Source organism: Amphiura filiformis, chromosome 9, assembly GCF_039555335.1.
Source record: "Amphiura filiformis chromosome 9, Afil_fr2py, whole genome shotgun sequence".
Lineage (NCBI taxonomy): Eukaryota > Metazoa > Echinodermata > Ophiuroidea > Amphilepidida > Amphiuridae > Amphiura > Amphiura filiformis.
Window position 1 is genome coordinate 33,094,941 of NC_092636.1, and position 27,555 is coordinate 33,122,495.

Here is a 27,555-nt window from a genome sequence, read left to right on the forward strand (position 1 = left end):
ATACATAGCTTGGTTGCTGATGAGAACACTGGTACACATTACTTCGCTAATCACATTAACTATTACATTATGTTAATTTAAAAAACACAGGAGCCGTGTGGTTAAGAATATCAATTAGGTCATCCACATCTATTACTATTAATGCAGTCATTTTAAAGTAGAAAGGTTTACTTGCATGGAATGGGCTATTCCAGATGAAATCCATACACCCCTATGGAAGACATGACCTTAATCTCCTACACAGGGGGTGTAGATTTCAAATGGGGTCACCCATTCAGGTTACCCCATTTGAAATTCACATGCCCTCTGTGGAAGATAAAGTTCATGTTTTCCATAGGGGGTGTATATATTTCAACTGGAATAGCTCAATGTTTATCTTCTCCTTCAAGCTTTTCATCTTCTTTGTTTTCTTTATTTCTTCTTCTCCTCCATCTCCATCTTTATCATTATCATCGCTATCACTTTACCAGTATCAGCCCCACCACCACCATCATCAACACCAGTATCATCGCTGATAACATTAAGACCTGCATTATCAGCATTATTTGACCACTGCAAAGACAAGCTGTTCCTATTAAGCCATAATGTGTGATTTGCATATAAAGAATAGATTATTATTTAAATGTCAGTTTTCACTGATCGCATCGTCCCCTTTTAATTTTGAACCAAACAAATGAGGTAAAATGAAGAAAATTGCTATTTTCATTCCAGCACCTACAATGCATGTATTAGCTCGCCGATCGTAATATTATCATGAATATTGGCGTAGCTTCAAACAGCTAGGACAAACAAACAAGACATAAGACGAATAGTGATATGTACAGTTCATACGTCAAGACGTAAGATGAATAGCGAAATGCCGTTTATTCATCACTGATTCAATGATTCAATAATACACATGTATGTGATGTGTTTAGCCACCACTCGATCGGCGTCGCACTCTGAATAAAACCGGAGATTTAATACAAAACCTTAAATTTTACTGTAATTAAAGCACTTCAGGCTTAGTCTTTCACATGGTATTTTAGTACACCATTGGGCATTACAATCATGCAAAAAGTAGAAATTCAACAAAAATTGAGGGCGTCGCTGTGGAGCAAATCAAGTGTACATTATGGCTTTAAATAAAACATTTGCTTACTCAATCACTTTGTATATAACTCTGTTTTTGCCCCACAACTAAATGATAACACAAACAAATCATATCTCTCAGTGGACTCATCGTTTCTAGCAACAAAGACACCATTATTCACTCACCTACCATGCTGCACAACATCCCAAGCCAGCCCTACCAACTCAGCAGCATCACATCATTTCCATGCATCACCAAGTACATCCACAATCATAATCCCCTCAAACCACTTAATCCTCAAAACATTCCACGAGGTTCATCGCGATTACCTCCGTGCTACTTTCAACCCTTGGCCTGACCAAGCAATTGAGTCTCCAGGACAATCGGCACAGAATTACACTGGCTAGCTCCTGGCTGTATATGCCCTGCATCGCATGCTCCTCCTCTTAACGACTTGATCGTTTAATAGGTTATCATTCCACTAAATTAAGTTACATTATTTGAAATATTTGCATTTCAACTTTGTTACTGATTTGACCGATGTGACATTTCACAGCAACTTTGTGAAGACAATAGTTTTGAAACAGTTGAAAATTACAAGCATAAAATGAAAGCATGTACTAAAAGTAAACAAGCCGACCTGTACAAACATTATATATTTCACGTGAAGTTATCATACATCAAATTTATTGCCCTTCTTATTAACCAATGGCATCTTGGGTAGTTATCTTCATGGAGCCATAAAGTATTCCCCAGAGGGGGTGGTCTCGCCTTTTATGATAATGATTACACAAGCAAGTTGTGATGTTCTAGAATGCGTTTGTACGCATTGTATGCCAAGGTATATTTTCTTTTCTTTTAATAATTGATTAATGTAAGCATTCAGGTGAGTGGGTAATTATTACACCATGCACGCTATGTGAGTGATTGCTTTTGATGTCATGTCAACATATCCAGGTATGTTATCAATGGTGTATGAGATCACATGTGAAGCTTCAATAGATACATTAAAGTAGCACTTTTATCCTCGGCAGAGATGTAAACGACAATATTATAGCAGTGTGGATATACTGATATTGGACATTTGCTTAAAAAGTTACCTTTTCAGAGTCTTGGTTAACAGCGACGTAGTGTCTTCATTCAGCGTAGAGATGCTTATGACCGGAGGATTCTAAACATCACTATGCTGAATGAAGATGCCGTGATGCGCAATGTGTGACTGGCGCAATCTTATGTGAATTTATGTGAGCGTAAGTTGGGACATAAATGACACGTGTAGTAATAAATAAACTTTAAGGTCATGTGCATGCTCTCAATCAAGACACAGTTCTTTAACCCCAATCATGATCATTCATACAATGACCTTTTGAGTACAAAAACTCATACCCTGCAACTTGAGGTCAAATTTCATGCTGTAATTGTTTATTGGAGGTTATTGAACTTTGCCAATGAGGATGAGGCCATTATATTTCATAATGTTAGAGCCAAAATGGTCTCATTGCTAATGGCATAATTCAATGATCTCCATTGAACAACCATAGCTCAAAGGTTGATTTCAAGTTTGGTGGAGTATGAGGTTTTGTACCCAGTACATTCACAGGTCATTTTATAGATGTACAATTAGACTGGCAGATGGGAATGGTTTCACTAGGATCCTCAACATGCTTATCTATCAAGGCACAGTTCTTTAACCCCAATACATTTGCACATTCATTGAATGACCTGTGAAAATTTGGGTACAAAAACTCATACTCTGAAACTTGAGGTCAAATTTTGCACTATGATTGTTTAATTGAGGTTATTGAACTATGCCTTTGGGATGAGCCAGTTTATTGGCAAAATGGTCCACTTTCGTTGACACTAATTTTTGTCCAGCACATGTGTCTTAACAATATGTCTCAGATTGGAAAAATCTCCAAGTGCCAGAGGTAATTTTAGGATGCTTAATTTGAAATACATCTCAGTGTTTTTATTTTGTGATATACTTGTTTTTAGCAACACAGAAAGATCCTAAGACCCATTATCCAAGCCTTATTTACAGGTGCAATGCAAAGAGATGTTCCTTTAATTTTTATCAAATTGCTCTTGATCATAGGACTAACCTTTAGTTTTTCTCAGTCCAAACTTGACTATACTGACAGGTTTTCTTGATCCTATTGATATCATTTGGATATGCGCTGCTATTGTATATTTCCATACAGAATAGTTTAAACAAAGAGTAAGCAAACATATATTTTGCTAAACTATGAAAAATAAAGATAGTTTCAGGCACAACATTTCTTCTTCTTCTTGTGCATACCTCAATTTAAGTATTGTCGCACAGGCTTAACATGTACAGTTTACCTATGCATGATTCTGCAACCTAGGATTGATTGCAGATATCAGAACCGGGGATGGTCTCCTTCTCTTTTCAAATAGCTCTGACTCTTAACGTGCACAGTTGACTCTTCCTGTACACAGGACCACCAGCTTTAATGTGCATAGTATACCTATGCACGATTCTGGAACCTAGGATTGATTGCAGATATCAGAATCAGGGATGGTCCCCCTTCTCTTTTCAAATAGCTCTGACACTTAACATGCACAGGGTTTAACATACACAGGATTCTGTGATGTAACTTTTTCACCTAAGGCAAGCCCAAGGCTTGAACCCTCGTCGATCTTATCTCCCGACCAGCAGCGCAACGCCTTAACCACTCGGCCATCTCACCCTCATGACATTTGAGGTCCTTGAGACATTTTTTTTATCATGAAACTCACTTAAACAGCTGAATAGCAAATTACAAATGTAATAATGACTGATAACATCCCAAAACTAAAAATGTCATAGGGTCTAATATTAATAATTGTTGGTAAACAAATAGCCGTAGATCTAAAGCAAAAAATAAAAAGCTTTGGTGACGATTATAGTATATGCACAAAATCACACACACAAAAAGGCTATATATGGTCATACCGTAGACACAAACACGAATCCTACATGCAGTTTGACAGCACTGGTGAAATCGGCACTGGGATGCAAGTCTGGTTGCGAGTATAACCCTTAATGGCGACTTGCCATTAGTACGATATATCATCCTCTTATAGTGTGAGCATGGGGGCGGTCTCGATGCCTATAACAAGCGATGACAAAATCACACCGTTCCAAGAACCGTTGACAAGTCACTCAGATGACAAATTCATATGCAAACTCATAAGGGGTACCATGAGAATACACTGTGAGCTACCCAACATGGCTGCCGACCCGTTGACGGTGTTAGCATCCTGATTTTCCCACCGTAACTACCCCATATGGGAAGGATGACTAATGTCTCTCAAAGATGCTCCAAATTCTGCATGTTGAGAAAAATTACCTGGCAGAAATTCTTGCAAGAAAATCCACACAAATGACCTATAAACAAACCCACCTGCTCAACAGAATGGATATTTCTAAGCACACAGCATAAGTCTATCTCTACACCACATAAATGGAACGTACCATTTTTAGAATGGGAGGGGATGTAATAGAATACCCGCATCAATAAAAACTGCTGCGGCATTTGGCCAAATCGAATAACCAATCCATAATGTCTGGGTATGCGGGAGATGGTAAATATATATTGAATTTCATTAACTAGCTGTGATATATGTCTGCAAATCCTGCATTTCATATCAGAAATAGTCTTAAAAAACACATCCTCTCATGGTTTAGATAAGATCTTCACCTGTTCCGAATGGGCCGCAATTAAACTTGCATTTCTAAATATCAGCGCATAAGGGAGATGTTCTTCAAATGTGAACCTGTGTGCATATGATTGAGGGCAGACTCAGTCAAGAGCTGTGTTCATGAATAATTCTAGTTAAGTATGAGGAGTCTTTTCACCCTGAGTGTACAGTTAGCATAATGAGGGGTTGAATGAGCACATATGATGGCAGCCATTTTGATGTATGAAGAGTTAAATTTCATTATAATGATCCAATATTTTGTAAACATTTTTTTTTTTGACAGGATTTTGTAATTGTTTGTATATTTCAGCTGGCCTTTTTTGGTTGGCGAGATAATTTGGTAAAAATCAATTTCAAAGCCACATAATGCAAATTATTTCACTGAAATATTATCAAGTACCTGTTGCAATCCTTACTTGATTTATACACTAAATCATGTTAATAAAAATTGGATCTCAGACTTTGGTTAAAGCCACCATATGCTCTGAAGACATAATGTATGATTTCCAGCAAAATTTTACTTTGTTATTCTTTACTCAAAATGCTGAATAATATTAGCAACTGTCAGGAAGGGTTTCTGTCCATTTTAAGCTGAAATTACGAGGAAAAGTGAAAGAAACCCCACTAGCTATATTTTGGCTTTTTAACATGGGTTGTATAGGGACTTTAATGTCATAATTATGACATCATGTCAAAATTGCTTTGTTGACCTATTAATACAACAAATTTGGCTGATTCCATTTAGGTGTAAGATGTTTACAAATATGCCCAAAAATCAGGTTGAAAAAAATTAATCAATTTCATATTGTAAGATTATACATTACGTCTTTAATTAACTTGGAAAATTAAAAAGCTGGCGATTTATTTTTTGCCATTGGTTTTTAACTTGTATGCTCTTTAAAAACTGCAAATAACACAAACCCTAGGAACAAACCACACAAAATTTCAGATCTTTACAGATCATAAACATGATGAATATACAACTAAAATATCATATCATAGTATAAGGATTTCAAGGCTTGGGACATACCTCCTGCACAAAATAAATTATAGCAGCAGCACCAACAGGGAATCCCTTCTCCCCCACAAAAACTTGAGCTCTGCACAGTTGTCCTCACCCCAGTTAGAACCAACTAGAATTTTGTCGGTCTTTGTCAGTTACAAAGCCTCACCTTGACATGCATCATTTTAACTGAGGCAATTTCATTTGGAGCTGGGAGGAATTAAAAAAATGAATTAAAAAATCAGATTTAAAAAAAACAAAAATTTGAAATTAATGCAAATGTGCTACCAAATTAGCATTTGCCACCCCTCCACCATGTCACATCTCTATACACCTCACCAGTTCCAAGATATTGCACTCGCAACCCCAGACAGATGGACGGAAAAAGGAAATTTATGCAAATGAGCTGCCAAATTGGCATATTTTACGACAAAAACCTACAAGATTTTGAAGACCGCTAATTGCCACCCCTCCACCAAATCATATCACTATACGCCTTACTAGTTCCGAGAAATTGCACTTGCAACCTGGGACGGATGGAATGACGGACAGGCTGACAACCAGGAAACAAAATCAATGGAAATCCAGTTTTAAGGGGTAAATGCAAACCCCCTGCCCCTTCCCCTGCCTTGCTCTAGTGCTGCCACTACCCCAGCCTCAAAATAACCCTCTTATTATTTTGAGGTTAGATCAAGTCATTTTAATCGGACCTCAACTTTAAATGACAGATTTTGTCTTTATAAGGTAGACTGATCAATTAATGTCATTTACACAGAGTACTGCCATATTTGAACTTGTTCCAGAAGTGTCAAAATCTGATTTTGATGAGTATTAGGATGTTCTAGTTCTAGCAAATCACTGGTTATTCATTTTAAAGACATTGAAAACCAAGCACTGCCATTCAGTGGCGGCACTACCGGGGGGGCAAGGTGGGCATTTCCCCCACACACACGCTTGAGGCAAAATTCCCAAAATTACGTAATTTCCACTTTTTGCATAATTTTGCCCCCTCCCTTATATTCAACCCCCAATGCCCCCCTCCCCAAAAAAAATCCTGGTGCCGCCACTGCTACCATTTAGTATTCAAGACAACCCATTCCTGGCACAACCTGGTGCGCAGCAGCGCAACCAATTCCATCCTCACAGGTTTACTGTCAAAACTCCTTTTTTTTTAACTAGCCCAAAGTTGTTGCAAGCAACGTTAATATTTATCTAGATCAATGACTTTGCTATCAAAGCCAAACAAAGCTAGCTCAGCCAAGTTGCTCGTAAGTCGGGTTTTTCGCTATTTCATATAGCCACCATCTGCCTCTTATCTTGTCTAGAGTGTCTTCCTTTATAAGCCATTATGCCCTGTACTTTCATTACATTACGTTAGGTTAGGCCAGCTAGAGGTATTGTAAAGTCTGTTTAATGGGGCTCGCTAGTCTACAGGGGATTGGTCCCCATTTAATAGCCATGTTATAGCTCATTTTGATCAAAATTAACACTTAAAAAGAAAATGTTCAACTTATATAAAAGCTAAAATGAAACTTAACAAATTGGGGAAATTACCCCTTTGCAGAATTCAAATGTGATAGGTGATCCAATTTTGTCATCTTTTCCTGACTTTTGCCAAACCAAAATTTGATTTCCATTACATCTTAAAAAATTTAACATTAGTTTTTATTATGGTATGAGTAAAAGGTTATCATTATGATTTGATACTCTACCTGAGAATCCCCCTATTTCTGAGAGCCCCTTAACAAAGAAAGTACTTGTATCTATACCCCTATACCCAGTTGCATAACCAGCAGGGGGTAGGAGCCTCAACTGGAAACCTTGCCGCCCCTACCCTCAAATGAGTTGACCGCTTGTTTATACATGCTTCAATGGAGGATCCGCGTATTTGGACATGTATTTGCCACCCCTGGTGGGGCAGATTTTCCCTATGATACACTGTAGGTTACTTCCAAGCACCTTCCAAGGACATGTGTACAGTCCCCAGATTGTGGGTATAGGACCTCGGAAAACAAAGTTATAGAGGCCCTGCATGCTTTTATCGATTGGCTCCAAACAAAGGATTTGAACCGGTGTCCTTCACCGTAATCACGGCACAGTGCAGTCCATTCAATCAAATGTTGTCATTAACCTATTTGATCGTAGTACATTTGTTATGTGTGTGAGACTGTCGCGTTAGTTTTTTTGTTGAATGCATTTGAGAAGTCCGTCAGTCCTCAAATATATAGCAAAACAGATGCATGCAAATTCACACTGTAACAAACACACACTCCAAAATACATAGACAGACACTATTATAACATTTGGATTGTATCAATAATATATGATCTATATACTTGTTTGCAAAGTAATATAATTATACAAGACAATTAGATAAGTCGGGAGGAATGGAAACCAAAGTTGATAAAGAGACAATTTGAAGACGAATGCACCTGTCGCAAATTGACTTAACCTGGTAACATAACCGTTTTATTATTTATTTATTTTTACTACTACAGATATATACAGGCTGTCCTCAATACACTCCATCAATTCATGTGTGCTCAGAGTGAAAGGGAATAAATGAGGGTTTAGTTAAGGATTCAATTCACATATACAGTAAGCCAAAAAATTAAGGTACCAGTTGTATTTACCCCTGTATATCCCTAATAAAGACAAATATGTCAAAATTAAAACAAGCAGCTAATACCTCAACTCTTTAGCTCTGATCCAAGGCCTTATTTGTTGAAATTGGTTGAGAATTAAAGAAACGGTGATCTAAAACCTACTGAAGAGGCGAAATCAAAAGTTGCACTTTTGTGTTCTAATAAATGAAAGCATGACGCTAGTTTTAACGTGCTAATCAATGGAAGCACGGCGCTAGTTCCTTTGTTCGCGAACGCTTTGTGTACAAATCAATAGCGCTTGCAATGGAAGAAACTGCAACTTTTAAATTGGCACCATCCTTTGGATCGCTGTGTCTTTATTTCTTGAACAATTTCAACGAATGAGGTCTTAAATTGAAGCTAAAAGATGCAGCTATTGGCTGCTGGTTCCAATTATGACATATCTGTCTTTGTTTAGGATATACAGGGGGTAAACATAACTGGTACCTTAATTTTTTGACTTACTGTATTTTAAGAGTATAGAAGTGCGAGCACTTTTGCTTATTTACTTCAAAATCAGTCTATAGGAGAACACAATTGTGAAAAAGATGGCCTTCTATTTGGCATTGCCACTTAAATCTCTGCTTCAAACTATTCAGCCAATTGATGTCTAGGAAAGCAATCCTTATAAATAGTCTTCAATATTTGTAATAATTAATCAAATGTGAAAAAATTTATTTTATCTTCTAAAATCTAGCAAGCCTAAAACCAGCAAACAATCTTGAAATTACTATAATGCCATTCAGAGAACTAACTTACATACAGCTGACGATTTGGATAGAGAATACATGTATCAGATGATATTAATTTTCAATAAAAATGCTTGGAATGCAGCCGATTTAATCAAAAGGAACAGCTGGAATACTTACAGATTCATTGAAATTGAATATACAATTGCATATTTTCTCTTTGATGTCATTTCTGCTTTTTGTGATCTATAACAATTATTCTGTTATATATCAATCATATATATTATAACTTCAATTCAGTACTTGAAATGAGTCGAGTTGATTAGTTTTATGATTCCAATTTAATATATCCCTATGATAAGTTAGAGTATCTCTACAAGTACCCAGTTGGTTATTACAGTATCTGTGCATCCAGTCCCTGTGTCAGTGGATGACCTTTCATCAGATGTGACCTCATGTCCTGATGAAGTCAGAGACACACACCAGTTCTTTGATAACCTATTTGCTGTAGAAGTGACATAATAATCGGATTAACTACCATAGCAATAGGGGAATACAATTTTTGAGTAGATCGCCCTGCACTAAAAGCAGATTGCACTAATCACCTGCGACCCGCGTATGTCAGCAAACATAGATTGAATACAATACTGCTCTTTTCAGAGATAAATCTTACAGGTGCGAGTGATCAGCTTTTCTTTGACATCTCTTCAAGGCATAGGTACTGTGTGAATGTTGTAGTGCAGGGTGATATATTCAAAATTGTATTCCTCTATTGCTGGTAGTTAATTCCATTAATTATGTCACTTCTACCGCGTATAGCATACTTGTAGAAATACTTCTTGTGAATTTCCGTCGAGAAAACCTATCTACTTATTCATCTGTATCATATTTGTTGTTCTTGTTGTTACTTTAATAGTTTGAAACATAAATTTATCAACACTTAAGATGAGCTTTGATTAATGGTGGTTATTTCCCATAGAAGTCATCCCAATTGTGATAAATGTGTGGTGTGTAATACAGTTCTCATAAATGACTTTGAAGTAAACTTCTCCTATGACGTGCCTTAAATATATATTGGGTGTGATTCTATCAGGAATGTGTAGAGAGCCCCATTGTCACCTGAGACAAGCTATTAGCCTAATAATTACAATGCTGATTTTCTAAACTGGTGTTGGCCATTAAAACACAGGCCTGCAACATCCTAAGAAAATGGGTTCTGCTGGCAATGAGAGTTGTTTTGTGATCTCTACTGAAAACTGCATACAGAATGTTTCAAAATACTTTAACTCTCTCCATGCGGGTGTCGACTGCAGATGACAAGTTTCAAATATTGTTTTAAAAATTCAAAATTTTTAGAATTTAGAAATGTAAATTTTCATGACCATTCTGGAATCAGCATGAAAAATGCATTAAAATGAGTATAAACAATCCTTTTATTGGTTCAGTGGTTCTTAAGATAGCTTTTGGTATTTTGAAAAAATATTTCAAACCTTTTTATGTTGAAGCCTATGGCCACCATATACAGAGCATTATCAAACCTAAACCCAGATCAGATGTTGTGACTGCCAGTTTAAGGTGTTGTCTACAACTTATTCACCAGTACCACAAGTAAGTAATTAAGTACCTATCATTTATTATCAATTAAAACTTATGTAATCATTTATTTATGATTCTCTTCCAAAAGTTGCAGACTAACTTTGTCACATGTGATGTATATTTTGATCCGATTCCTTCTTACCTTTGCTGGTTCCAGATGGTGGCTTTCTTCCAATGCGAGATTGATGTGAACTAGTGTCTGACCCTGTAACAGATCTCCGACTAAGCATGGAACCCCTTGACATGTGTCCGGGTCTTCTTGTGGGCGCTAAATAGAACACAATAAATAAATAAATTAGCACATCAGCACATTCTCATCAAAATAAGTCTGGATTGTAATGGATTGCAGGAAATTGTACACTTAGTACATACGTGATACTGCAAGTGTGAAGTATATAGGTAATGACTTAGCAAAGCTTGTACTTCCTTATATATAGAAGTAACATTTTAGACAATATTTTTCAACTTTAAATAAAGTAAAAAGGTGAACAGTTGTAAACTGTTATCCACAACAAAAGCCTGTGTAGTAAATTCAAAGTATTTATTGGCCTGAGCTTGAAGTTGTACTTTTGGTGGTGCACTTTTTAACCACTTTTTGTTCACACCATGTAAAAAACATATCTGTTGATTGTAAATATCTATCAAAATGATACATCTCAATATTTTATGATTAAGAAAATAGAAAAAAAACTATTCAAGCCTGGTCCCATCAGGACCCAAGTGTGTCTTGGAACAACAGCCCCAATTCCTCATTAGATAGACTCACCTGCATCAATTTGCACTACTCCATTAGGTTCACTCCTAGACTTGCTTTGCTGCCCTCTATTGCCAGACGCCTCCTTACGTATAGTGCTACTTGACGGCTTCACAAGACGACTCTTGCTTACCGGGGATTGTGGGGGATTGTTGTTCAGCTTGCCATGAACAAACAGGATGTTGTCTTCTGTGAATCAAGAATTCATTAAATATGCTGAAATAATCCGTGTTTGAATCCCAGTGGTGCTTGTTACTTTTTTATCATTACGCATTCACTTAAGAGATGTAATTTTTGTTATAAATTATGCACCATTTATTTAGCTCCTTTCAATACTTATGTCTAGAAATTATACATACATGTACAGTTGGTATGTTAACACAGGGCACAAAAACATACATACATTACACAGTGAAAATATGGAGTAAATTGTACCCACAGACCATTACTGAAACAATAACAAATATGTGCACTTTTTACACACAAAAAGAATTATGGATAGGCCTATACCAAAAGAGTTGGGCAGACAACCCCATTGTATAAATATTTCAACCAACTTTCAGGTGGAAGAATAAAATTTCATAAAATTACATTTTACACTTTATTAAAATAAATTTAATATGTTAGGTAAAATTTGACCAATTTTTTTATTTTAGTGTAATATTTTATTTCACCAATTCCCATCAGCTTATATTAGCTATACACAGAGTATGTTAGACAAAAACTACACATTCACTTCAAACTCTACATTTAACACAACTACATTGACAAAACGCATAAGCAGTGCATATTATTGGTTTGTTCTTGTCTTGGTGTATTTTATGCATTTATTTTAGCATCTTCTACATCTACAAGAAATGCTTTTAAAAAGACAACCAAAGAAAGAAAGTTAAAAGGAGAAAGTCCTACTAAGTTACAAGTAACCCAACAAATTTGGTGCTTAGTATTGTCTATATATAATCATCAATATTTCAATTATATAAAGTAATATATTTTTTTAAATCATGTTGACATTTATCTTTTTATTTTCTTTATTAAAAACATACTACTTGAGTGAGTTCAAATCATTCATGGTTATGTTAGGGAGGTGTGGGGTACACATTTAACAAATTCTGTTTACAAAATACATATTCCAATTACCTCATTTTTCCATTGATATCCAAACATATTGATGATTTTAATCCAATAAAACAATACAACATCTGTGCTCACATTACAAAGTACGCCAATTTCCCCCTCCCGGTGATTAGTAGCATGCAGAAGTATAGAAAACCACATACAGGACAACATGCAAAGCAGCAAACAATGCTAAAGAGAGGCACCACCTCAACAACAATTTTTTAATGGACGCTTTGTTTTCAAACATTAAATATACAAGATCTCAAATTTGATATGAATTCATGAAGTAGATAAAAAGATGATAAATCATAAATTGACTGAAAAAACATTCTTCTTGATAAAATGAAATTATAAAATGAACTTTGAACATACAATGACAAAAACAAAAACAGAAAGAAGGGATAAACGGATAATGTTGTTTTAGAAAAAAATTGGGGTCATGTAATTCAGTTTGAGAATTATGTACACTGTACAGCTCACTTCAACTATATTTATAAATACGTATTTATAAATATGCAGGTGACCATCTCCATGTTGCCATAACAGCTTGTCAACAGGAAGTCTGAAAGAGTGGCCTTTGGCATGGCGGGTGGTCTTTTTGAACAATTCAATGCAAAGGTGGTAGAGCAACACCAGATTGCACCGCTTTCGTAATATTATTGTAAACATTTCCATCAATATTTCTCTGTCTGCAAATACTTTCAAAATGTTGCTATTCATTTGAATGGGTTACTTAAAATCATTGTGTCCATTTCAAGTTTTTTTTGTAAATGCAAAAATTACATTTCCTGAAGAATTTGCTACATATTAAGCAAGTGAGTTTAAGTAATAAAAAAATAGTTAATTTTGAAGAGCTATGTGAATTACTTGACAAAATTATCGAGCCATTTAAACAAATTAAATCACAGATTTCTACTTCACCGTTATAAACCTAAAAAATATCTTAATGCAGGTCGCAGCTCTTTAGCTAAGTGCGATTAGTATAGGCTTCATTTCAAAGTATTGAATTCCATTTGGTTGGAATGATAATTGTCATTGGTTTGTGAGGTGGCGCCTCAAATCAATTTATTTCTCTTGTCGTTGTCGCCGATAAACACACACGGTACTTACTTCTAACAGATTGTCTGGGTCTTTTCTTAGGTTTGGCTACGAGGGGTAAACAAAAGGCAATGAAAAGAGAGAGCAGGCTTGTTAGTTGGTTGTTAAGTGAAAATAAAATATAAGAGAAGAAAATAAAAATGATGAGGGGAAAATTAAAATGAGCTATCATAGGTGCTTGTAAATGAATTCTAACCTACTGTACTTTGATGTACTTTTGTAATCATTTGTTCTCTGCAAAAATTATGCATGGGGATAAGCAACATTTTGGGTAATGATTTTGTACTTTCATTAAAGTGGGGTAGCCAGGGGGCAATGGGGGCGGTAGCACCTTCCTGTGGGATGCGGGTCGCCCTGAGATTCATATGCCTTTTTTGTATGTTTTAGCCCATTTTTGTCACATTTTACCCCCTTCCCTTGGATGTTGCCTTACTTCCTCTTGCCCCCTTTGCCCCTGAAAAGGTCCTGGCTACCAATGGCGTAGCCAGGGGGCGCCGGGAAAAAGTTGCCCAAACAGGGATGAAAATGGGGATGGCAAAGAGTAAAGTATCGTTAAAATGACTAAAAATGGGATGAAAAATTGACAAATGGGGACATCCCGATTTGTTCTCTCTAAGCTGAATAAATTAACTCATGGGTGTGGCATGAGTCATCTAATGGGAGGGGAGGGACATCTAATGAGAGGGGAGAGCCATAAAATTAAGAGTTTCATCAGTTTTGTTGTATATTTTCAATAGAAGTGTCAATTGTTATATTTATGGAGGAGCTGGCCCTTGTGCTTAGATGCTTATTACCCATATGCCACTTTATCTAGCGTCAATTTGAACTGAAATAAAAAACCAAATGTGAGAACTACAGCAAAAAAAATTAAAATAAATGGTTTTGTTTTTTAAATTTTATATATTTATTTTTGTTCTATTAACTGAACTTAAATCAGCGAAGCAGTAAGATAAAGCAACATTACATTGCAGCTACCTGTGACATCAGGCAAGGCTAACTAAACAATATCAACTCAAAATTAGAAAAACAAAAAGCAAAATAAACAGGTGATAATTAACATGCGGGCAAGCAGAGGCATGCATTCAACAAGGATGATATAATAAATATGTTTCATGTATTGTTATTTATGAATTATTACTTTGCATGGATCTTTGATGGATTTTATAAACAAAAAAATATTAGCAAATGAAATGGTAAGCAAACTTTTTAAAACCAGGCAAAAATGAAGTCCTTTATTTTTTATTTTTCTGTAAACATATAGAGATCAAACATGTATCATGATAGTTAGTTTAAGACAACGCTGACTGATTTGATTTATCCATCTTTTTCACAATCTTTGAAGAGTCTGAGAAATAGGCGAAAATTAAATCAGGGGGTCCGATTGTAACACGATGCTTTGAGGCCCATCACCCAAACATTTTTTTTTTTTATTTGCACCAGGGGTTTGGATTCTAGAAGCAAAGTTGTATACCACAGTAGTGGTCAATATAAATTACATGACTTCTGGGATGGTAACCACCTAATTACCATGGTTAACTACCCCCTCCCCCACTCCCGAAAAAAATTCCTGGTGCTGCCACTGCACCTGATACCAATAATCGTGGTGTCTTCTTTAGGGGGATGAGACTGTTAATCTCAAGGTCACTTCCTGAAACAAGATAATATTTTTTTTCTTCAAAATTCAATTTCCAGAAAGCAGAAGAATTGCTATAAAAATTTGTAGAAACTGAAAATGAACTGCTCAAAAACATCTTTTGAGCACAATTGAACAACCTGATATTTAAAGCTAAGAAAAGTCAATAGAAATTTGATTTGTCTAACAAAATATAGCCAATCCAAAACAATCTTACAAATTATGTATCTCAGCAAACTGTTACATCATGCTTTTCAATCCATCTAACACTATGGACCACAATAGCCTCATCCCAATGGCATAGTTCAAAAATCTCAATTAAACAATCATAGTGCAAAATTTGACCTCAAGTTGCAGAGTATGAGTTTTTGTACCCAAATTTTCAAAGGTCATTCAATGAATTGTACAAATGTATTGGGGTTAAAGAACTTTGCCCTGATAGATGAGCATGTTGTGGATCCTAGTGTAAAGAATTCTCAAATATGCATGTATCTCATAATAATTTTATTGAAATCTTGAGCTAAAAACTCAGGATCTTAGTGGAATTTACGAGGTAATTTTGGAAAAATACCAGTCGGACAAACCCCTCAGCGTTGCCTTAATTTAAAACAATATAACATTGGACAACATGAATACGTTGCAACAATACATAATATAAGATTCATTTCTCATACTGCAATCATGTTATTTTTTGTGAGCATTTCAAATTAAAATCTCATTCCAATCATACTGACTATTTTTGTTGTAGATATCATCTATGGCTACTTATTCATGACACACTGAAACAATATTAGAATGTATTCAAACTATAGAGACATGGATTCATACAAATCATGGCATAAAATAATAATCATATCTGTCAGACATGCAATGTGTGAGTAGGCTGTTTCACTATATAGAAAAGGGAATACCAGATGTCAAAAATACTTGTTTTCTGAAAAAATGTTATTGTATTGTCTTGTTTTGTTAAAAATTTCCATTCATTAATGGTATTCAGGTTTTCCATGTGGTAATGTGAAGAATATTGCAATGCTTGAATGTCTGAATGCATGAAAAGTTTTGGAACGAAATGGAATCATGAAATTGTCATACTCGCATTTATTTCTTTTTCATATATATATGCCTGCAAGAAAATATCTATTTTGCGAAAATTACATGATGCAAAAATTATGTTGTTTTTTTGTTTCATATCATACAAATATTGTGTTTTATGGTAGGTAACAGAACACATATGTAACTGTCCATACATAATAGAAAATATGAAATATATAAACGTTTGTTAACTTCAGGCAATCATATCCTTGCATAAATCACGCTTACGGATGATATTGTTTTAGGTCATGTTCAACATGATCGCACACGTTATCATCCATCCATGTAATCTAAACACTAACCAATATGTTGATACCTGTTTAAACTTGTTAAAAATATTTAAAATAAAATGTGTTCTGGGCGTTTCTGGCACAGCTGTTGCAATTTGCATTTTTACGACGACATCAAAATTAAAACCAGCAGCATTATAGATTCCTAGCACAGAGCCTTCCAAAATTCATAAAATTTCATAAATGCAAAATAATTCCTGCTATCTGATAATATGAAATGTGACTTTAAACTAATCAACAGAAATGACAACCATTTCTCTTGTTTTCTGTTATTCGTACCAACTCTAAAACATTCATGTTTAGCAAAGTGTAGTTTAAAACCGAGTGGCATAAAAAAGAAAATTGTTAAATTGAATATTCCTGATAGGTAGTTAAGGCACATTCATTTTCTTTCCTAAGCACAGTATCATGAAGGAAAACAACTTGTTTCTGGAAAAAGAAAATATTTAAAACTTCAAATATATTATTTTTGTTTACTACCAATTTTACCCCATTATCTACATGTCGCAACTCCCAAATGAAGCAATACACACGACGACGCCAGCATGTATGATAACCCTTTTCCACAAGGGGATTTTAACCGATTTGTTTTTAATCACATTTTAATTACAATTTGTTGTATTCGCAAGGGAATTTAATGACGTCTTACTGCAATTATATTAACCAGCATCACCATCAGACAACAGTTTCTATGTGCTCCAATCACATTAACACTAAATATGGCAAATGGTCAAAGTGTTGCCGGTTTGTATTATTTGAAACAATTTACCATAAGGTTAGCACATAATATAAATTCACCACTTTTGCAAATTATAACATAACAAATTTTTATAATAATTTTTACGATGGACTAAATCAAGCGAACACTATAAGTAGTTTAAATCTTATTTAAATAAACATGTAGGTATACAATTAATCGGTTTCAGTGGTGCCGTATTAATCGTCTTATAAAACCTCCAACAGAAATCCTTCCAACGAAGAGAAGACACCTTTTTTTAATCAAGTTTAACACCACATAATATTTACCTACGCTGAACATATTCTCTCTCAGAATAACTTTATTTGATGGAAAATCAATACTTCCACCCCAGGTCTTATTTGAGTGTATTTCATAACAACTGGGCTATTCCATTTAAAATCCACACTACCCCTGTGAAAGATTTTGGAAATATCTTCCACAGAGGGAGTATTAATTTCAAATGGAATGAATACATTAGGCAGCTTCATTTGAATTTCATACACCATCTGAGAAAGAAGATTCAGCCTGAATCTTCTACTGAGGGAGGGTGAGTTTCAAATGGAGCTGCTAATGTGTTCATTCCATTTGAATTCATATCCCCTGTGGAAGATATTTCCAAAATCTTCCACAGGGGAGTGTGGATTTTAAATGGAATAGCCCAATTCTCCTTCATGCAAATGTTTTCCAATACTACCCACTCTCAACTCCTTCCCAACAACAATCTTATTTGCACTTTCGCTATTAAAAAAAATCACGGAGACTTGGTTTCCTCCTCCAAAGTTGCCTCCTATAAATCTCTACTTTTCAAACAACATATTCATACAACCATCAGCTGTCTTTCGCAAAATATGAATTCTTTAGTTTTAACAATTATAATTAAAATATGAAAAATATAATCTATATTGAAATCCTTGATATTGAGTTGCCTATATCTGTGTTTAATACATTAGGAAGAGTCTTCTACAGATATGTTGACTTTTCTCTGTATTTTTTTAATTGTCATTTTTGATGTAACATGATCTATACACACTCATGGTTATTTGCTCATTACTTTAAGGACAAGTTTCATCAGAGATTCATCTTTTTCATTATTTGTGTGTGTCACTAATGACCTCATACATGCTTATCTGTCAGTACACAGTTCATTTTATTCCAATAGGATCCTACATGCATGGAATGATCTTTGCATGTTGGGTACTAAAATAAATCCTCAAATAGGTCAACTATTAAGCAATGCTTACTGAATGGAGGTTAGTGTACTCTGCGGTGCATCAAAGATGAGGTCATTATTAGCTCATATGTGTGTGGGCTTGTAAACACCGAAAAATGGGGACATTTTCTGGTCTACAATCCACCAAACAGGGACATCTGATGACTGAGACGTACCCACTTGTAGAGACTTCTCCCCTGCACTCCCTATGGCTAAAAGTGCTATAAATGGCATTAATTAAGATGTCCCTGATTGTAGGGGGTAGGACATTGTAGGTTTTAGACAAATATCCCTGATCGACACACACAAATGTCCCCAATTGACAAACAAAATGTCCCCAATTGGTGGGTTTTAGGCTAGAATTTTGTGTCCCCTTTTGGTGTTTTTTTACACACTTAAAACTACGGGGTCAAAAAATGACCCAAACAGGGTCATTTTTGACCCCAGCATAGTTATCAACTAAACACCATACCACTAACGGGGTCATTTTGACCCCATTGGTCGGGGTCATTGCAATGACTACGTATTTGGGTCAAATAGTAACCCCATTGGGGTCAAAATATTACCACATTTCGGGGTCAAATGAAATGACCCCTTCAAAAGGGTTGCCTTATTGGGTTACTTAATGACCTCATTTCGGGGCAAATGAAATGACCCATTTGAAAGGGTTGTTTTATAGGGTTACTCAATAACCACATTTAGGGGTTGTTTGGATTTTTTTAGTAGGCCTATGGTCATGCTGGTCCCACCAGGACATAAGTGTGTTTCTGCACAGAGAAAGCATTACATAAACAGCAAACTGTAAAATGCATCTGTGTATCACACTCACACACAGTCAGTCATCGCCTATGACAGTTCACGTATTATAAGCTTACATGATATAAGCTTATAACAACTGCAGCCAAGACACCAGCCACGACAGCATGAAATTGCGATGAATGAATCTGCATGCATAGACAAGGGTCTATGCATCCTTGCAGTCTCACTGTTCAACTAACTTTTCATATTCCATCATGCAGACAAGCACACACGACAATCCGCTGAGCTGCACAATCAGAACAAATATGGCGCTGATGTGACCATTGAGCCGATGCACACCGTGTGTGCAAATAGTTCCAAAATGCAAGTCATTATAAAGTTGACAAATTGGGTAACTTCGGTCAAAAAATTAGTTTTATTTATTAATCAACAAACATAAATTGCAGCTCATGTTTAAACTCATTTATGAATTGAGATTTTCAAAGCGGAAGATTGAAACTGATATCAATGCGCGACGGTATCGGCAAAATGACCACTAAGTTTTTGACCACGTTCGTCGTGGCTAAAATGACCTCGTGAATGTGGTCAAATTAAAACAGTATAACCCTTGAAGGGTCAAAACAACCCCAAACGTGGTCAATTCAAAATGACCACGGAAAATATAACCCCGTAGTTTTTAGTGTGTAGGCAAGTGTCTCCAATAGACACAAGAGGGTGTAGGGGTGTCTTTCAGTAGTCATCCACACATGAAATTCTAACATGCCCTCTAATGTCTTCTACCATGCACATTTCAATTCGAATAAATCAAATTTCCGTATCCATTGGGAAAAAATATTTCACAACTTGTCTTTGATTGGAAGGGGAAAAAAGTTATATATTATAATTTTGTCACAAGCCTTTGGAAACTGTGAATTGCTAAGTAACAACAGCAAAACAACAAGACAAAAATGAGAAACTTGCATTCAAATTTAAGGTGCACACATTTTGTGATATTTCTTATGTTTACTTTGAATATATATTGGAATCTTGAATTTGATACTGTCTGGTATAGATTGGTAAATGCAAGCAGGATTTAATATTACCTCAGATAAGCCAAAATCTGATATATCAGGATCTTGTTCAAACATTCAGCTACCATATGCTCAGCATTTTGTGGCATCCGCATCTCTTCACAGATATTATACTCTTATTTTGTACATTATTCTTTTAATTATTTTTAAAACCAAATATTATTATGTATTATTCATAATCATGCTTTATGAATTGTAAATCAAGATAAAAACTAATAAATTTGATTGACAAACTTTGCACTCATTGTATATTTCTTGCATTCAAAATTGTGATATTCGAAACAAATCAAATTAAGAAGGTATTATCTACACAAATATCTCATATGTTAGAATATTGTGGTGGTGTTTAAGTGCTTGTCTAGTTTTAAATTTCCTGAGAACATTGTACAAGAGGTTTAAATGTTACAAAATCAGCACTGTGTACTTTTTAAGTCTATATATTACATAAAACAAGTGATTAATTTGAGAAGATTTGACAATGGTGTTTCAAGAAAAAAAGTTCACAAACATATATTCCAAATAAGGGTTCATGCAGGATTAACCACATGAGTACTACCTGCTGATTGGTTACAAGAAGACTACTATGATTTATTGAGCCAATCAGCAACATGGTAAGAATGGTGATAGGGCTGATTGAGCCAAATATGCAGAAGCTTTATTTTAATTGGTCACTCAGGTGAATATATTGCATAATTAACCAATCAGATTCAGAATCATTTTTTTTTTTCATTTTCAGCCTAAGCCGGGAATGAGATGCTGATGTCATGATGACGTGTTTTAGACAATCTGAACCAGATCATGTTTACGCCATAAACTGTGCTAAAATAAAAACTGCAAAGGAATTTTGCAAACCCTCAATATGTGGTTTATCAACTGATTGAAATTGCTCAGTGAATCACAATTTTTATCTTTACAAATTTTGTCACAATTTTGATATATTCAAGTGGTGAATATTTAGAACTTAGCAAAGTTTCACATGGAAAGCAGAATGCATGCATGACATGTTTCTTTCAAGTAAGAAAGAATTGACTTTTAATATAAAAAAAAGTAAAACCATGGCTAAATATTAACATATTTCTGGTGAATGCAATAATAATTAATTCTTTCTTTGATTTTGGTTCTTCTCCAGTTTATATACAAATAGACCGATATTTTGAAATAACCCTTAAAGTGTCAACATCAAATGGAACAGCCAACTCACACACATAGAACTAATGTTGATGTCAAAGATTACACAAATTACAAATTCTACCGCATCTACCGTGATCTTACCATCTGGGGAGACATCACTTCTGGAGCTCGGTCTTGACGATATAGGACGCTCTTGAGTCGGCCCTTTGTGACGACGACTCGACAGAGTTAATACTGGATGTGCTTGTCTTACGGTCCCTCCTCTTGTCGTCTCGTTTCTTAAGCGTTTGCGTGATTTTATTGACCGGTTTACCTGGGATAGCAAGATAGGTGTAAAAAATATGATAATTATTGATGACAAGAACAACATTTTAAAATCAATAAATTGGTCATAGTAAATATAATTATTTAAATGTGTTGGATAAAAATGTGTGTTAAGATATGATTAAAATGTGTGCTGCAGAAGACTGAAAACTGGTCAAATGAGTAAGGAGCACTTACAATAATTTATTACTAAAATTGTCAAATCTATTGAAGTTTCTGTCAAGATTGGAGAGTGCACAAATGGGGCTAAATGTGCCCCAATTAAGCTGATTTGTCATGCTTTTTGGCATAAACCAGGCTGTAGTGCCTGTTGATGATGGCTTTAGAAAGAAATATATAATCAAAAGTATCTATATAATTATGCCAGAATATTATCAAAGCTTGAAATAATGAGATTTCCGGGGAAACCATGCACTAGATTTCATTTCTACCAGATTCTGGATATTGTTGCAGCCACAGTGGTGTAGCTTCATAGGGGCAGGGGGCACGTGCCCCCCCCCCCAATCGATTGCAAAATTTAAAAATCCCATAGGAAAAATGTGTGTGCCCCCTCAATCATGGTCTGTGCCCCCCCATATGATGGCCCATGCTACGCCACTGTGCAGCCATCTAGGGTCATTCATAGGCAGGGCTGTAGACAGGTCACAAAATATTGGAGCAGCCATGCCGCCTGCTTACTACATTCTGGAATTGTTTTCGAGCCACATACACATCATTATTTGGCATTATTTGGTACTCCAACCTGCAACTCTCTTGAATTATTTGCAAAACTTGCGTAATTAACAGCACTCATCATAGCAAACTTCATACATCCTAAAATTACTTATTGTTCTTTTCCTTACACAGTCAGCAATTGCATTGTCAGCAAAAATGACGCCTAGTAACCAGACCATTTCTTCCATTTAACTTGCCACCAAAAGATGACATCAAAATGTTTTAATTGCAAGGTTGAAATGTCAATCAATTTTGTTTGGGGATACTAGAAATGGATTATTCTAGTTTGTAACCCATACACCCCTTATGGAATACATAACATTAATCTCCCACACCAGTGGTGTAGACTTCAAATGGAATCACCCATTCAGGTAACCCCAATTGATATCTACACCCATCTATTTGGAAGATTAAGGTCAAGTCTTCCATATGGGGTGTATGGAATTGTCCATTGTTGTTGAAGAGGTGGTATATGCAATGTTTTTAGAATATATAATATTAAATTCTAAGAAAGAAAATACTCTGAATATTCATTCATATTTCCGGAGTCTGCAGTCAATTGATAAAGGGACAAAGTACTGAAAATACAAATACTGTATTTCGTCAAATAGTCGCCCCCCTCAAATAAACGCCCCACCACTTTTTTCAACCAAGATGTTTCAAAAATGTTGATATTTCCATGCTATCTTGTGTAGTAAGCTTACCAAGTTGCTCACATGGTCGACAATAGCGTCACTTTTTGGCGAAAATCTCGATTGGGAACCCGGAAGTGAAGCAGAAGTCAGTGTTTCTAGTTCATAGTTCGTCATTTTAGCGTGAGTTTTGAGTTTACCTAATGATTTTAACGGGAATTATCGTTCTAAAATTGACCTTGAATAAATGCCCCCCCCCCTTGGGAAAATGTAACGCCCCTGGGGGCGTTTATTTGACGAAATACGGTATTCAATCTTCAAGATTAAATTTCAACCACATCTCTTGACACATTTTTGTCTGTAGCTACAGTCAAAATCCAGTTAGCGCTATAAATAAGTTAGCAGTTCATGGCAGTTCGCCAAAGTGACGGTCAATTTCAAGAATCAAGATGACCATTATGAATGTTTTCTTTTAATTTTTTAGTTTTCTTTAATTTGAGATATAAGTGCTGGCATATGATGCAAAAATAACCAAATCATGAACCAAAATCAGATAGAAGGAACGGATTCAAAAGTTACACCCTTATTGGTTTGTGCACATGACAAAATAAACCTTACATCGTGTTCAATGTTCAATCATGGTGAGTGCCGTGGACAATGGGGACTGCTGTAGTGTGTACAAACCAATAGGGTTGCAACTTTTGCATCTGTACCTTCTATCCCTTTGTGTTTTATAACTTGGTTAATTCTGCATTATTTGCAATCACTGATATCTCCAATTCAAGAAAACATCCTTGCGGTAGGTCATTATGCACATCGTGATGTTTGAAATCTACCCTCACTTTGGCTATAAGGTCTTGAACAGCTACCTTGTTTATTGCGCCGACTGTCAGTCTATAATACCGAATTTATTAATTCGTTTTAAACAATTCATTGATGTTAGCACTGGTAGTAGCCATTACTGCCAGTAGACAGGAAGTCTAGAAAGGTGACCTCAATGCTGTGGGTGGTCTTCCTGTGCTTTTGAATAGGACAGCAGTACCCTTGGCCAATTTTTAGACCAAAATTTTGGATTTTTCAGATTTTTTTCTAAGTTTATGAGCGCATGACAAGACTTTCCGTCGATGGATTTTTATTTCCGTCGGTAAATATTTTTTTAAATTAAGTTTTTCAAAAAGGCAGAGACTCCTGCTGTATAATAAATTAGCTAGGTAAGTTTCGAGGAACCTTGATGAAAATTATCAAAAAATTGCCTATTCTTTTGTGTGTTTACGGTCCATCACCTGTCACTTGGTAGTCTTGTAACATGTCTAATGGCGCTGCCCATGGCCACTCGATGAATTGTTTAATTTGAATTAATCAATCCGATATTATAGACTGACTGTTGGTTGAACTTATCATCTTTCAATTAAATAGAGCTTTAATCTCTCTTAATACAAAGGCTTAAAATTTACATTTGTCTATTCTACCATGAAATTACAATTGCAATATTTGCCATCAGCATGTAAAAAACAAACACACAACAAAAACCCTATACAAGTTTTTTCTAGAATTTAAATAAATAAAAAAAACCTTGATGAATATAAACATAAATATATACAAAAATCAAATCAATATACAATGATAGAGACCTAGAATGAAAACAGAGTAATAATATATACATATGAATAATAAATAACAAATAATGAAAAATATAGTATAGCAACGACTAGAAATGAGTATTCACAAAGAAGAAAGTGTCAGATACAGATATAATTAAAGACAGAGATAAAAAATTTATCACGCCTAACGCCATCTGTCAATCAAATTCGAGCATGGTTTGTTTACAAATGTTGTGATGATGACTTGCTGAACGCGGCGGTTGAACCGGGCGCCTTATTGTTAATTTTGCACTTTCAAACATGCAAACCATCTCAAAAGTTAGGTCTTTATAGTAGGAAACTTTCTTTACCGAAGGCACCATGTCAACAATGCCTAGAAAAGCTGTTTTTTGCCTTATAAAAGTACGTAATTTTTTGCCATTTGCTGCTATTCCTTTTCTCTGATCAGCACCAGATAGATCGGTCTTCCTTTTACGCGCTATTTAACCTGTGTAAACCAATCACGGATCGTAATTGACAGTGACATCAGACGCGATAAATTCTATTTATCTCTGTATTTAATTATAGGAGGTGGTGATACACAGACAAACAGAACCCAACAAAAACCAAATCTGGAAAATATTAACATAATTGTTTCTACTTTAGTAATTAGTAATTAATATAATGTATCAAAATTGGTAGGAGAACATTATGGGCTATTTAAATTGAAATCCATACACCCCCTGTGGAAGACATGATCTATAAAAAAAAAAAGTGTGAATTTCAAATGGAGTTACTTGAATGAGTAACTCCATATGAAATCTACACCACTTGTGTGATTTCTTCCATGTCTTCCACATGGGGTGTATCTGGCTTTCAACTGCAATAGCCAATTATACAGGTTGGACAAATCAAATACAAAGTTTGGTTCAAACAGGTAGTATAGATATAGAGATATAGAGATAAATAGCATAATAATTGACTGGAAATATTCAAAAATTGAAATTTGTGTTAATGTTTCATTAATAATCAAGCCAAAACCTTTTGTTACATGAGAAGAGTATTATTTTCTGTAAATATTCTATTTGAATCAAATTGAAGTGCTAAGCTGTGTTAAACGCAAGCAATCTATTATATATTGATAGCTAAACATGCTCAGTCGTGCAGTTGGATGGCTGGTACAGACCAATGAAATGTTGCTAACACACAATCTTGCTGTAATCATATTTAACTATGGGTTATAGCAATTCCTTATTTACTTCCAAGTGCTAATTGTTTATACCTGTTTGTACAATGCCAAGTTTGCGTCACTCGTTATTTTTATTTTTAATGCAAGCATACTACTGACCACAAAAGAATTAACCAGTTATTTTGAACCCTATATATCCTAAAGAAAGATATATGTCAAGTTAGAACCAGCAGCCAATAGCTGTATACAAAATCCCAAGGAAGATGCAAATTCAAAAGTTGCTCTCCATTGTACACAACAAGTTCTTGAACAAGAGAATTAGCACCATGTTTTCATGCATTGAATAAAATATTAAAATGCAACTTTTGATTTCGATCACTGTTGCTTTAATTATCATACATTTTCAACAAATGAGATCTAAAGGATGCAGGTATTGGCTGCTGGTTTTTAATTTTGACATATCTGTCTTTGTTTAGGATACAGGGGTGAAAATAACTGGTACCTTCATTCTTTTGCAGTGTGTATACAATCTGTTGCATATCGCTCATTCTACAAAATCCGTGCCAATCCACTGTAAAATTGAAAAAAAATAAAGTTGTTCAAAAGACCTGATTTTTGTGTTTTTTTTTTTCTAATGTATCACTACTTTCAGATGTAAAAGATTGTCAACACCACTTGTATATTTTTCTTTCAGGAAGTCATGATGTTTTTTAACACTAAAACTCAATGTAATGTGAGCTACGTTACCGGCTACAAAATGGGGTGGTTTTACTTAATCCAAGGTCATAAAAAGCAAACGAAAGATCACTTGAATGAAATGTAACACCTATTTCACCATTTCATAGAAGTTTTGAAGATGCATAAATGAGTGCGTAACGTAGCTCACAGTAACGTAGTTCACGGGTTTTTAATGTTTTTGATGTGATTTGCGAACGTTAGAATGTTATGTCGGTTAATTCTAATATAAATGGGGTTCGATCACTGGTACCTATCACATATTATTAGGAAGTACTTGTTATACAAGTGCATACTATGGAATTCTGGTAACGTAGCTCACCAATCTTAACATGGTCGGTCGAAATTTCAATGTTTACAACATTTCTATGCCAAAATGCTACAGCATCACGATTTTTACTGTTATTTTTAAAACCTATGAGTGTTTCCTTTCAAAACCGTAAACTACGTTGATACCTCTGTTTTACGCCTTTCCAATAACGTGTGTTAAAAAGTGGTAACGTAGCTCACAGCGTTTTTGGTGGAAAGTGCAATTTATTTTAGAATTACACAAAGACGCTTTTAATCACTAAAAAATAATGTTGATATGCAATATGATGGTGCCTTATCTAATTAAAAACAACAAATATGTAAAGATATCGCATTTATTCAAAGAAAATATTAAGGATCAGATTTGACACTTGAGCAGTGGAAACGCAATTTTAGCGATTTTCGAGCCTTTGCAAGGGTTAATCAGGCTGAAGAAAGCATTTAAAGTATGGACAACTATATATGTC

At 35.2% G+C, this 27,555-nt stretch overlaps 1 protein-coding gene across 1 annotated transcript in view; it reads right to left on the reverse strand.

Moving 5' to 3' along the window:
* The window catches only part of LOC140160424 (uncharacterized), a 162,658-nt gene that overhangs the window by 18,903 nt on the left and 116,200 nt on the right, over nucleotides 1-27,555 (reverse strand). Inside the window, 4 exon segments of the mRNA XM_072183659.1 lie at nucleotides 10,853-10,978; nucleotides 11,477-11,653; nucleotides 21,747-21,789; nucleotides 21,791-21,918. Of these exon segments, the coding sequence (XP_072039760.1) occupies nucleotides 10,853-10,978; nucleotides 11,477-11,653; nucleotides 21,747-21,789; nucleotides 21,791-21,918 (474 nt within the window).